Source organism: Pteropus alecto, unplaced genomic scaffold (genome assembly GCF_000325575.1).
Source record: "Pteropus alecto unplaced genomic scaffold, ASM32557v1 scaffold76, whole genome shotgun sequence".
In the NCBI taxonomy this organism is placed as follows: Eukaryota; Metazoa; Chordata; class Mammalia; order Chiroptera; family Pteropodidae; genus Pteropus; species Pteropus alecto.
The window spans coordinates 25839417-25851426 of record NW_006443138.1 but is presented as its reverse complement, the minus strand read 5'-3'; the positions used below and the strand labels follow the sequence as shown (position 1 = coordinate 25851426).

Sequence of the window (12010 nt, the reverse complement as noted above, 5' to 3'; positions counted from 1 at the left end):
GGGGTTTTTATTATGAAGAGTCAGATAGCAAATATTTTAGGTTCTCAGGCCTTGTGTGTGGTTTCTGTCTTGTAGTCTTTCCTCCTTTCTACCCTCCCTCCCTTCCTTTTCTTTTTTAGAGCTGTTTTAGATTTATATAAAAATAGAGCAGAAAGTACAGAAGATTACCATATACCCCTTGCCAGACCCCACACATGCATAACCTCCCGCATTTTTAACATCTCACAGTAGAGTGGTACATTTGTTAAAATTGATGACCCTACTTTGACATACCATTATCACTGATAACCCATATTTTACATTAGGGTTCATGCTTGGTGTTTTACATTCTGTGGGTTTTGATAAATGTATTTTGGCATGTATTTTATAATTATAGTATCTTAAGGAATAGTTCTGCTGCTCTGAAAATCCTCTGCGCTCTGCCTATTCATCCCTTCCTTTCCCCTAACCCCTGGCAACCACTGATCTTTTTAATGTTACTGTTTCCAGAATGGCTTCTTTTGCTCAAGTGATGCACTTAAGTTTCCTCTATATCTTTTTATGGCTTGATAGCTCGTTTCTTCTTAGAGTTGAGTAATATTTTATTGACTAGATGTACAACAGTTTATTTATTCATTCACCTACTGAAGGACATCTTGGTTGCGTCTAAGGAGTAAAGCTGCTAGAAACACCTGAGTTTTTGCTTATATGTAAATTTTCAGCTCATTTGGTTAAATACCAGGGGTTGCCAGATCATAGGTAAGAGTAATGAGTTAGAATATCTGTTGCTCTACATCCTCACACGCATTATGTTGTCAGTGTTTGGGATTTGGTCCATTCTAATAGGTGTGGAGTCATATTTCATTGTTTTAATTAGCAATTCCCTAATGACGTAATGATGTTGAACATCTTTTTTATATGCTTATTTGCCATTTGTATATCTCTTTGATGGGATGTCTGTTAAGTCTTCAGCTCATTTTTCAATCCGGTTGTTTGTTTTCTTATTGTTGAGTTTTTTATATATTTTTTAATATATTTTGGATAACAGTGCTTTATCACATATGTCTTTTCCAAATATTTTCTCCTAGTCTATGGCTTCTGTTAGTCTTTTGACATTGTCTTTTATATAGCGGAAGTTTTCAATTTCAATGAAGTCTGACATTAGTTATTTCTTCATAGATCTTGCCTTTGATGTTGTATCTAAAAAGTCATCACCGTACCCAAAGTTGTCTAGATTTTCTCCTATATTATCTTCCAGAAGTTCGATAATTTTGCATTTTATATATAGGTGTATGATCTATTTTGAACTAACTTTTGTGAAGCGTTTAAGGTCTGTGCCTAGATATTCTTATTTTTGCATGTGCATTATTTTTGCATGCGCTCCTTTGTCAAAGATCAGTTGACTGTATTTGTGTTAGTCTATTTCTAGACTCTATTCTGTTCCATTGATCGATTTGTTTGTTCTTTTGCCAATATCCCACTGTCTTATTTACCATTGCCTTATAGTAATGCTTAAAGTCAGGTATTGTTAGTCCTCTAACTTTGTTCTTCTTTAGTATTGTGTTGGCTCTTCTAAGTCTTTTGCCCCTCCATGTAAACTTTAGAATCAGTTTGTCAATGTGCACAAAACAATATGTTAGGATTTTATGGAATCTGTAGATCAAGTTGGGAAGAACTGATATCTTGGCAATATTGAGTCTTCCTATCCATGAACATAGAATATCTTTCCATTTATTCAGTCCCTCTTTGATTTCTTTCATCAAGGTTCTGTAATTTTCCTCATATAAATCTTGTACATATTTTGTTAGATTTATACCTATTTCATTTGAGGGGCAGTGCTAATGTAAGTAGTGTCGTGTTTTAAATTTCAAATTCCATTTGTTCATTGCTGATATATAGAAAAGTGATTTTTTTTTTTTTTTGGTATATTGATCTTTTATCCTGTAAACTTGCTAGAATCGCTCATTAGTTCCAAGAGGTTTTATTTATTTATTTTTTTAATTGATTTTCTGGATCTTTTATATAGACAATCAAATCCTCTGCAAACAATAAGATTTATTTCTTCCATCTTTATCTGTATGCCTTTTATTTCCTTTTCTTGTTTTACTGCATTAACTAAGTCTTCCATCCAGTATGATGTTGAAAATGAGTGATAGATATCCTTGCTTGCTTTTTATTGGGAAAACTTTTATTTTCTCATATTAAGTTTATCTGCTGTAGACTTTTTGTACAGCAAAAGTTAAGGAAAGTTTTTGATAAAAATCTTTATCAAATTGAGGAAGGTTGCCACTATACCCAGTTTGTTGTAAGTTTTTATCATGAATGGGTGTTGGGTTTTGTCAAATGCTTTTTCTGCATCTACTGATATGACCATGTGATTTTTCTGCTTTAGCCTCTTGATGCAGTGGATTACGTTAATTGATTTTTGAATGTTGCACAGGCCTTGCATGCCTGGAATATATCTTGCTTGGTTGGGGTATATAATTCTTTTTATACACTGTTGGATTGGATTTGCTAAAGTTTTGTTGTGGATTTTTGCATCATGTTCATTCTTTGTTTTTAAAAAAACTTAGGGAGATAAGATTCTTAGCTTTGGGCCATACAAAAACAGCTGCAGGCCAAATTTGGCCAATGCATGATAGTTTGCCAACCCCTTTCCTAGAGATAATTGATTTATCAAAGTATTATTGCATTATTGATTTATCAAAGTAATATTAATTGATTCTTTATTACTCAATACTTTTATCAATTAATATTAGCCTTTTCTCATAAAGAGCAAGGACTCTGTACTTATAATTCTACTGCTACTGATTTATATACCATTTTTATATCATGTATTTTAAGTCTACGTATGTTAAAATCCCATAAGATATTATTTTATGCAGTCAATATTCAATTAGAATTATGCACATGTTTATGGTTTTCATTTATCTTTCTTTATTTCTGCATTGTCAGGTTTACATCTAAGAATTTTTCTTGTATATGAAGGACTTTACTGTTTCTTTTAGTGTGCATCTTCTGTGATGAATTTGTTTTATTTGTCTGAAAATGTTTTTATTTTACCATCATTCTTGAAAGATAAAAATAAATCTATCATCTATCTATCTATCTATCTATCTGATATTGTATTTATAGGCTGTTAGTTTGGCAGTTATTTTCCTTTAAAACTATAAAGGTAATATTACATTGTGTTTAGCTTTCATTGTTGAAGTCAGTCCTGTTTTTCTGTTGCTTATGTGAAGGCATTTTGTCTCTTTTTCTGGCAGATTTTAAGATTTTCTCATGGCTTTTGTTTTTTATCTGTCTTAATGTGTGGATTTCTTTTCATTTATATGCTTGGGGTTTGTAGGACTTTTTGAATCTGAGAATTAATATCTTTCTTCAGTTTGGGGAAGTTGTCCACCCCCCCACCCCTGTTTTTTGCAGGTTTTGATTCTGTTCTATTCTTTCCTTTTCTTCTGTGATCCAATTGCATGTCTGTTTGAATAACATTTTTAACTTTATTCTATTTCTTTCTTTTCTGTTTTTTCTATCTTAGTTTCTTTCTACTTTATCTTGAATTTATTTTTTTAACCCGTCTACCAATTTCTTCTTAAACAGTGTCTAATCGGGGCTGTTATACCCACTCATTGAGCTCTTAATTTTAGTTATATCTTTCATTTGCAGTTTCCATCGAATTATTTTTACGGTTTCTAATTCTCAAAAAATTCCCAACCTTGTTTTCTATTGCCTTGTACACAATAATATATATATAAAAATCCTTTTAGAGTCATTGTCTGGTAACTTTAATAGTTAGACTCTTGTTTGTCTGTTTTTCCTTGTGACTTTGATTCATGTTGCTTTATCTTCTTATGGACTCGTGTGTGTATTTTTATTTGTAAAATTGTTTTTTAGAGTAATTTGAGGCCTAGCCTAATATCTGTCTTCTGAATTACTCTTACTCCTAAGAAACACCCTATAACACATATTCAGCTTTTATTGTCCTTACATAAGGCTTGATCCAAATTACCTAGTCTTCTATTACCTGAAATAGAAGACTGTCTTCAGATTTCTTGATATAAGAAATAGATAATACATTTTTCTCAGTGCTTAATTAAGGTAATTGAGTCGAGGTTTTCTCTTTTTAGCTAAAAAGCCTCCTTATATAATTAATATAAAAAATAGAAGTTCTTTCTTTGTAACCTTGGCTGTATAATGGTGGAACCACTTTTGAAGGTCAGAGAAGGAATTGAGTTTCATGAGATCTTTCTGTCGATGACACTAGATATCTATTTGGAGGACCGTCATAACTAGATTTTCCAAGATTGTTATTGATAATTTGATTACTTCTAAACTGGAGAACTGAATGTGATGTGTACAGAATACTTAAAAACAGACATACAATTCATTCTGACCTTGGTAAGACTCACAAATGGGCAGATAGTTTTCTATGATTCTTAAATATTTTTAGAGAAAAAAATTCTGAAAAAGACTATTGGCAGATGCGACCCAGTGGCTTATAACTTTAAATTTGAGGCAAGAAGTTCTTTCCAATATCAAACCTTAATTATTGTGTTTAAGTCTGTTCTTATCTAATCATCACAGAAATAGAGAACAGTTCTTGATTATTGTCCATACTGTAGTCTTTTGTCATTAGTAGGATTCGTAAACCAAAACCAAAGCTGCATAAACAAAGGCATGATGTGCATAATTGTTCAGGATATAGCTGGAGTAGGAGATTTTTAGCAGATGGTAGGAAATGAGACTAAACAAGGTAGATTGGGGCTGATTGTGTAAAGCCTTGAAATGCTGGCATGTTTGGATTTCGTTTTACATATAGGAGCTTTTGAGTGAGAGTGAGAAGTCAAATAAAAATTTCTGAATGTTAATCTGGCAGTACTTTGTGGGGTAGACCAGAAAGAGAAAATATTGGAAGCAAGGATAACATAAAGTTCTAATAATGGACTAGTTATGAGGTGATAAGAGCCTAACTTTTTGTGGTTAGGTGGGAATGGAGAGAATGGAATGCATTTTAAAGAAGAATATTTGGTGTTTATATATGGTATGTTGAGAGAGAAAGCAAAGAAAGCTTTGGGCTGTTAAGTGTGGATGAATGTTAACCTTATACTAGTATCATTACCAGAAGCTGAAAAGTCAGTTTAAAGGTGGATTATAAGCAAGGATGATGAATTTGGTTTGAGATAATATGAATATAGGCTGAGTATAGAATTGTTCATTATTTGAAAATTATTTTATAATTATTGAAAAGAAAATTTAACAATAAAATGATGAAAGTAAAAGACACAAGTTGCCGTATGGGATGTCTCCCCATTGTTATTACTCCAAAAGTTACTATTATCAACTTGGTATATATTATTTAACTATGTGTAATTATGTGTGTTTTATCTTCATAATTCATGAAGATCATTCATAATCTTCATCCTGCTGTTGGGGCAGTGGGGACCCAACTTGTAATTTATCATTTTTAATGCATAGTATAGATGTACCTTCATTTATGGAAGTTTAGGTTATTTCTGATTTTGCTTTTTTAAATTAAAAATAATGTTACAAAGAAAATTCTTATGTAATTGTTTTTGGGTACTCATCCAGCTATTTTCATAGAATAAATTCCTAGAATTGGGCCAGGGGATAAGCATATTTACCATTTTCATAACAGGTAACTTTCCAGAAAGGTTAATATTGATTTCTGTGTGTACATATGCAAATTAACAATGTTAATTTTGTGTGTGTGTGTGTTGGAGGAAGTATTTGTGTTTGGGTGTGATACTTACTGGTGATGTGATAGTATATTCTAGCTTTGTTAGTCACTGAAATTAACATACAAAAAGGTAATGAAATTTTAAACATCATCTTGCAATAGGAAAAATCCTCCTGGTTTGGGAAAATACAAGAGGGCAATACACATGTTTGCATAGGAGCTAGAATTAGACATGAAGTAATGGTGGTGGTAATTGAGAAAGAGATATCTTGAAATTAGTGAAGTCTTGAAAACTACTTCTAGTAGATTTTAGTACTAAAAAGGCAGGAGATAAGTCATTTTAACTTTATTTTACAGAAATGTTTAGGCCTTCCTTAGTAAATTTTATTTCCTCGAGGACTTACTTCCTATTTTAAAATAGATGTCAGTGAGAATATTTACTTTACTATCATTTTAACTAGAATAAAAAAGAAATATTCCTTTTAGCTTGGAAACCTTTCCCTAGTAGTGGAACTAAAAGGGTAGCTCTGGATTTTTCTAAGGTAGTTTTAAGCTTTTAGCTAATTAAAATTAAACCCTACATACCTTGTGGTGGTATTATTAGAAACTGTGAGGTAGGTTTATTACATGTTTTTATCTCTTAAAAATTCATTTGGATCAAGGAGCAGAATGAGAATTAAATGCAAGTTTTATGATCCAATTCATTTGTGTACTTTTGACAGAATAAGGTTGTGGCAGCTGCTACAAGCAGTATGCTCTGCATTTGCACAGGTTCAATCCTGGTGCACAGTTAACATAGGAGTAAGGTATAACAAGCATCCGTGGAGGACTTTTTCCCCTCTATTAAAATACAATAGGAAACCACAGAAACCCCAACTTTAGTTTACAAGTCTTATAATGTAATATTCAGACATCACATTAGTTTATCAGAAATAGTATATTTCAAACAAGACTGGGTAATTTAATGGTGGTTTTATGTAAGCTAAAGATCTTTTCTTGTAGTAAGTAAAGGTAATTCATGATAACCCATGACTGAGGGAGATGCTCTTAGGGAAAAAAATATATATATACAGTAGTTTTGAGACAAATTAATGAAGTTAAAGGTGACAGATTCATTTTGATTAAGATATTTTAAATTATTTACAATAAAAACTCAGTGTCGTGATTTTTAACTTTTCAATAAAACAAACATTTAAGTACTTTCATAATCTTAGGTCAGTGCTTTTGGGGATAGCTGAGGTGATTTAGTTTCCTGTTCTTGGCACAGTGCATAATATGTAGGAGGTGATCGATACTTATGCATTGACTAATTTCTCATCTAAATTTGCACCTGAGGGCAGTTCACCTTGTGTCAAATAAAAGACCTGTTGTAGCTTTAATCAAAGACATAATTACTTGCTGAAGGTCATCTTTGTGAAGACTACGATTCTTCCTCCCCATTTACCAAGTTCCACGTGGCTTTTCCCTTGATTTCAGGGTATGGATTTTGTACCAGGATCCACCCTTGACGTTTACCCCAGTAGCTTCAGGAAACACTTGGGGTTTGTGAATCCAGGAGTACCTAAACTGGAAAAGTCAGTACTTCTAGTTAGGTTACTACCTGAAGATGTGACCTTGATGGTCACAGAAACTTTGCAAGGAAGTAAAGAAAATTCATTAAGGTATGATTCAACTTTATTCTTCAATTTTGTTTTATGAACAACTGAAAATATGAAAATTGGGTTTTATTATAGAAATGAGAATAATAAGTGATAAAAAATATGTAACACTGAAGGAGTTCACTGATTGTTAATTAAGTGTATTTCTCTGTGCAGGTATAATTTGGCCTCCCAAGATTCTGCCTTAGCAAGAAAGAAGTGGAAAATACTCTTGGAAAGAAAACTAAGATAATAAGAAAACCAGAAATTATTTTTACATGGTTGTCAGCTCACCTATCAATATGGACACTTTTCCCACCAATTTTCCCCCTAGTGGAGACAGTGGGCTGACAAGTTCTCAAGCTGAGTTCCAAAAAATGTTAATTGATGAAAGGTTAAGATGTGACCACCATAAAACTAATTATCAGACTCTGAAAGCTGAACACACAAGGTAAATTAAATTTGGAGGTGAGAGGTTTGATTAAATTTTTTGAGTGTATGCTCTGCAACATATAGTATAATTTTGTTATTTTGCAATATATTCAATACATTTAAAACTTTTAATACAGTAAAGTTTTTGTTTTAAAATTACTTTATTCTAAACTAAGCATGATATCAAGTGGATTGTGAATTTTTTAAAGTCTTATTTTGAAAGTAGCAAGACAAATGTATCTGAGTGGCTAAATTTTGATTTTTCCTCTCAAAGTTAAATTGTATTCAGAGACTACAGTGTTAATAATTAAATGAAACTCTAAAAAGAAAAGATACTTGCAATTTTAATGGAATATATGATGTTGCTCTTTTTCTGTAGTGTTGGTTGACTTTACATAAAGTAATGTAAATAAAAAGCGAAAGATACACTTAAAATTGAATCCTTCATTTTTTAAAAATCAGATTGCAAGATGAGTACACGAAGTCACAAAATGAACTTAAACGCCTGTTGATTGAAAAGCAAAGTAACCAGGAAAAACTTCAGCTGCTGCTTGAAGAGCTAAGAGGGGAATTAGTAGAGAAAACTAAAGACTTAGAAGAAATGAAGATGCAGGTAAGGAAATATAGTTAATATATAAAAAAAAGGCAGATGCTTAGTGGAGGTAAATAGTTTTGGTAAATTTGGTAAATTCTCTCTATAGTCTTAGTTAAATATTTTGCTATATCTACAGGTACAGTTTAATATTTTTTCTTATATTCTAGAATGTTTGCTACTATATAGGGTTTGGCCAAGAAACTGTTATTTTATGTAAATTTGCATCCTCTTATCTATCTTGATTTAAATAATCTTTTACTATTCAGAATAATTGAAGGAAAGGCCAGTTTGAATTGATAAAAAATTTAGAATTAATTTTTTTAAAGATTTACTATTTTTCTTCTAAGTATTATAACTAAGTATTGTAAAATGGCTTAAAAAGACAGTTATTTTTAAGGAACTTCTTAAAGACACTAAAAATAATGTGTGCACCTAATTTATATATAATGTAAAGTAAACGGAGTCTGTAAAGCAAAATATAGTTGGTACTAAAGTACTGACTACAGTTTCTTTAGTTATTTTTCACACTATTTATTTTTATTTGCTTAGAAAGTAGAGCGAAGCTAAACTTCACCAAACTTACTGTAAATTTCAAATTAGTAAGTATTAGAAGTGATATTTTTTTATATTCATTTGATCTCTGAATAGCAACAGCTGTGTATTTCTGCTGTGCAAATAATGTGTTATTAGTATTGGAGTCTTTATATAGTAAAAAGGCACCTTTCAAGTCATCTAGTATGGCATATCACCCAATTCATGAATTCCTTTGACAGCAGTGTTGGAAGTTTGTCATTCAATATCTTGAAATCTTCCATTGTTGGGAACACTGCCACTAAGCTTGGGCTGGAGCCTCTACATTGTGTTTACTGTTTCATACCTAGGAATATTTAAGACATTTAAACAAAAAAAGAACTTCAGAGGGAAGTGTAATAATTTGTTTTGCAAAAATTGAGAAGCCTATGTGAATGGAATCTCTGAGTCGTGAACCCAAGGTATTCAAAATATTCTTCAGGCATTGTAAATGTGATTACTCTGTTTCTTTAGAGTAACATTTATACATGCTTATTTGTACCATGCACATGCAGATAGTAAACTTAAGACTGGAGTGACTATAGTAATATCAGATAAAGTAGACTTCAAGACAAAGAGTTCACTAAAGATAAAAAGGACATTTTTGTAACAACAACAAAAAAAGAATCAGTTTATCAGGAAGATGATGACCTTCAACAAATAGCTATGTTCCTTTGCTTTAGATTTCTCATGTGGTAAAGAGGATAAAAATCGTTACCTAACAGGGGTTGTTGTGAGGACTAATGAGATAACATATTTTTAGTAGAGTGTCTGGCACATAAGAGATACTTGCAAATAATAGCCGTTTTTATTCTGGGTGAATGCAGGCTCCATGAGGGCAGGAACTTTTTTTTTTTTTTCAGTGTGTCTCCAGAGCTCAAGATGATGCCTAGAAAATATTTGTGGAATGAAAGATGTATAAATAAATAAGTGAATGAGTCAGAATTGTTCTGTTCATACATAATGTTACACTTCTTGTCTTATACGAACCTAGAACCTCAGTGTTTTAGAGTTAATAATCATCTAGTTCTCTTTCATATCTCTTATGAGTTGAATTGTGTCTCCCAAAAAGATACGTTGAAGTTCTAACTCTCAGTACCTCCGAATGTGTCCTTATTTTGGAAATAAGATCTTTACAGATGTAATTAGTTAAGATGAGGTCATACTGAAGTGTGGTGGGCCCTTAATCCAGTATTACTGGTTTCTTACAAGAAAACAGACACAGAGACAGAAACATGTGGATGGGGGAGAGTGAGGACTGGGAGAACATCTTATGTTGACAAAAACAGATTCAAGTGCTGCAGCTGCCAGGAAAGGCCAAGGATTGTCTGCACACCACCAGAAGCTTGGACGAGGCAATATAGAATTCACCCTACAGTTTTCAGAGGGAGCATGGCTTTGCTGACACCTTGATTTTGGACTTCTAGCCTCCAGAACTTTGAAACTATAAATTTCTGTTGTTTTAAACCACTAGTTTGTGCTATTTTGTTAATGGCAGCTTTAGGAAACTAATATACTATCCGAAACATAGCTAGTTCCCTTTTGGAAGATCTGTGACACGTGGCTCTTTGTTCTCTGCTTCAGTGCTTCAGTGCTAGAGAACCTAGTGAACTTTTAAGTGATCCAGTTCCACTTTTGGATTGGAGTATGTTAAGCATTTTTTTTTTCTCTTGTATTGCAATGAAATTATCCTCCCTACAGACTCCCTGTTGGTTCATGTACTTTTCCTTGGACCTACACAAAATGACATTGGACATTTCTCCACATGATAACTTCCAAATGTTTGCTGAAAAATATAATTTATCTGGTAAATTTTTATTTTTCAAGATAAACATACCTGATTTCTATGTGATATTTATCTGGCATAAATAAGCTAAAGAAATTTCTATATGTATTCATACATTTGAGCAATTTAGCCATTTGCTTTAATGGATGTTTGCAATTTGTACAAATTGTGAGTTAAGTTCAGTAAATCGACAGAGTAAGATCAGCCAGAGATATTTCAATGAAGGTTTATGAAAGATGATTATTTTTAAAATACACATGTATTATCTTGTCTACCTGCAAAATGCCTTTTCTAAGATTTAATATCCCTTTAGCTTTTATAGAAAAACCATATAAAAGACATTCATTTAAAAGACATGTCTGGGTCACGTGTACTTGTAGCAAATGAGAATAATAATAGTGCCTGGCTCATAAGATGATTGTCAAGATGAAATGAGACAACATAAAAGTGTTACTATATAGTGCTTTGATATTATAAATGGTTAGAACATATTAGCTATAACTATTATTATGTACCATGTTAACAAAACCTTTTTTTTTTAAAAAAAATCGCAAGTTGTTTGATATATTTCTGATAAAAATTTTTAAAAATTACCAAAAATTTATATGCTTTCTTTGTTGCCAGGCAATGAAAACTATATAACCCAGTATGTTTACCATTTCATTTGGCTGCTTGGAGCTTGGAGCAAAATTTGTTACTCATTTCCAGTCATTAATTGTTAAAAATATCTGGTACAGTGATATTTGCTCTCTTAAAAGTCTTTGAAAAATATTTTATATTAATATGACAAGTGCTGGGGTGTTAAAGATTTGTTTTTATAGATTTAATGTAGTTAATGACACAGACTGTTGTATGATAAAGCATTCTTGTAAGTTTTTTTTGAGAAAAGTAGTTGAAATATTCCATTAGAAGTCTAGCCACAGCATGATTTCCTCCTAAAATGGCATGGAGGAAATCTTCTAATTCTGTGTTTCTCATGTATGTGTGCTTTGAGAGCGGGGAGGGAGGAAAGATAGATTTTTTTTTTAATGTGTGTGCTTGTTTTTAATAAGATATATAGATGATAAAGAGAAGATCTTATAATTAGAGACCCTTTTTCAGAGACCTCGTAGATCATAAGACTCCCATGTAGTTACCAGTTTTAGTGTTCTTTATTCCTTTGTGTAGATCCTATTTCTGTCTGTATCATTTTCCTATTGTCTTAAGGACATTCATTAACAGTTTTTCTAGTGCAGATCTACTAGCGAGAAATTTTTTCAGCTTTTATATATCTTAAAAAAAATTTTTTTTAAGATATTTTTGTAGAGTATTAA

The 12010-nt window shown here is 31.9% G+C and overlaps 1 protein-coding gene across 1 annotated transcript in view; it reads left to right on the top strand.

Annotated features, from left to right (window-relative positions):
* Positions 1–12010, top strand: part of CEP83 (centrosomal protein 83) — a 95119-nt gene that overhangs the window by 19527 nt on the left and 63582 nt on the right. Inside the window, 2 exon segments of the mRNA XM_006923834.3 lie at positions 7492–7765; positions 8209–8359. Of these exon segments, the coding sequence (XP_006923896.1) occupies positions 7593–7765; positions 8209–8359 (324 nt within the window). The 5' untranslated portion in view covers positions 7492–7592.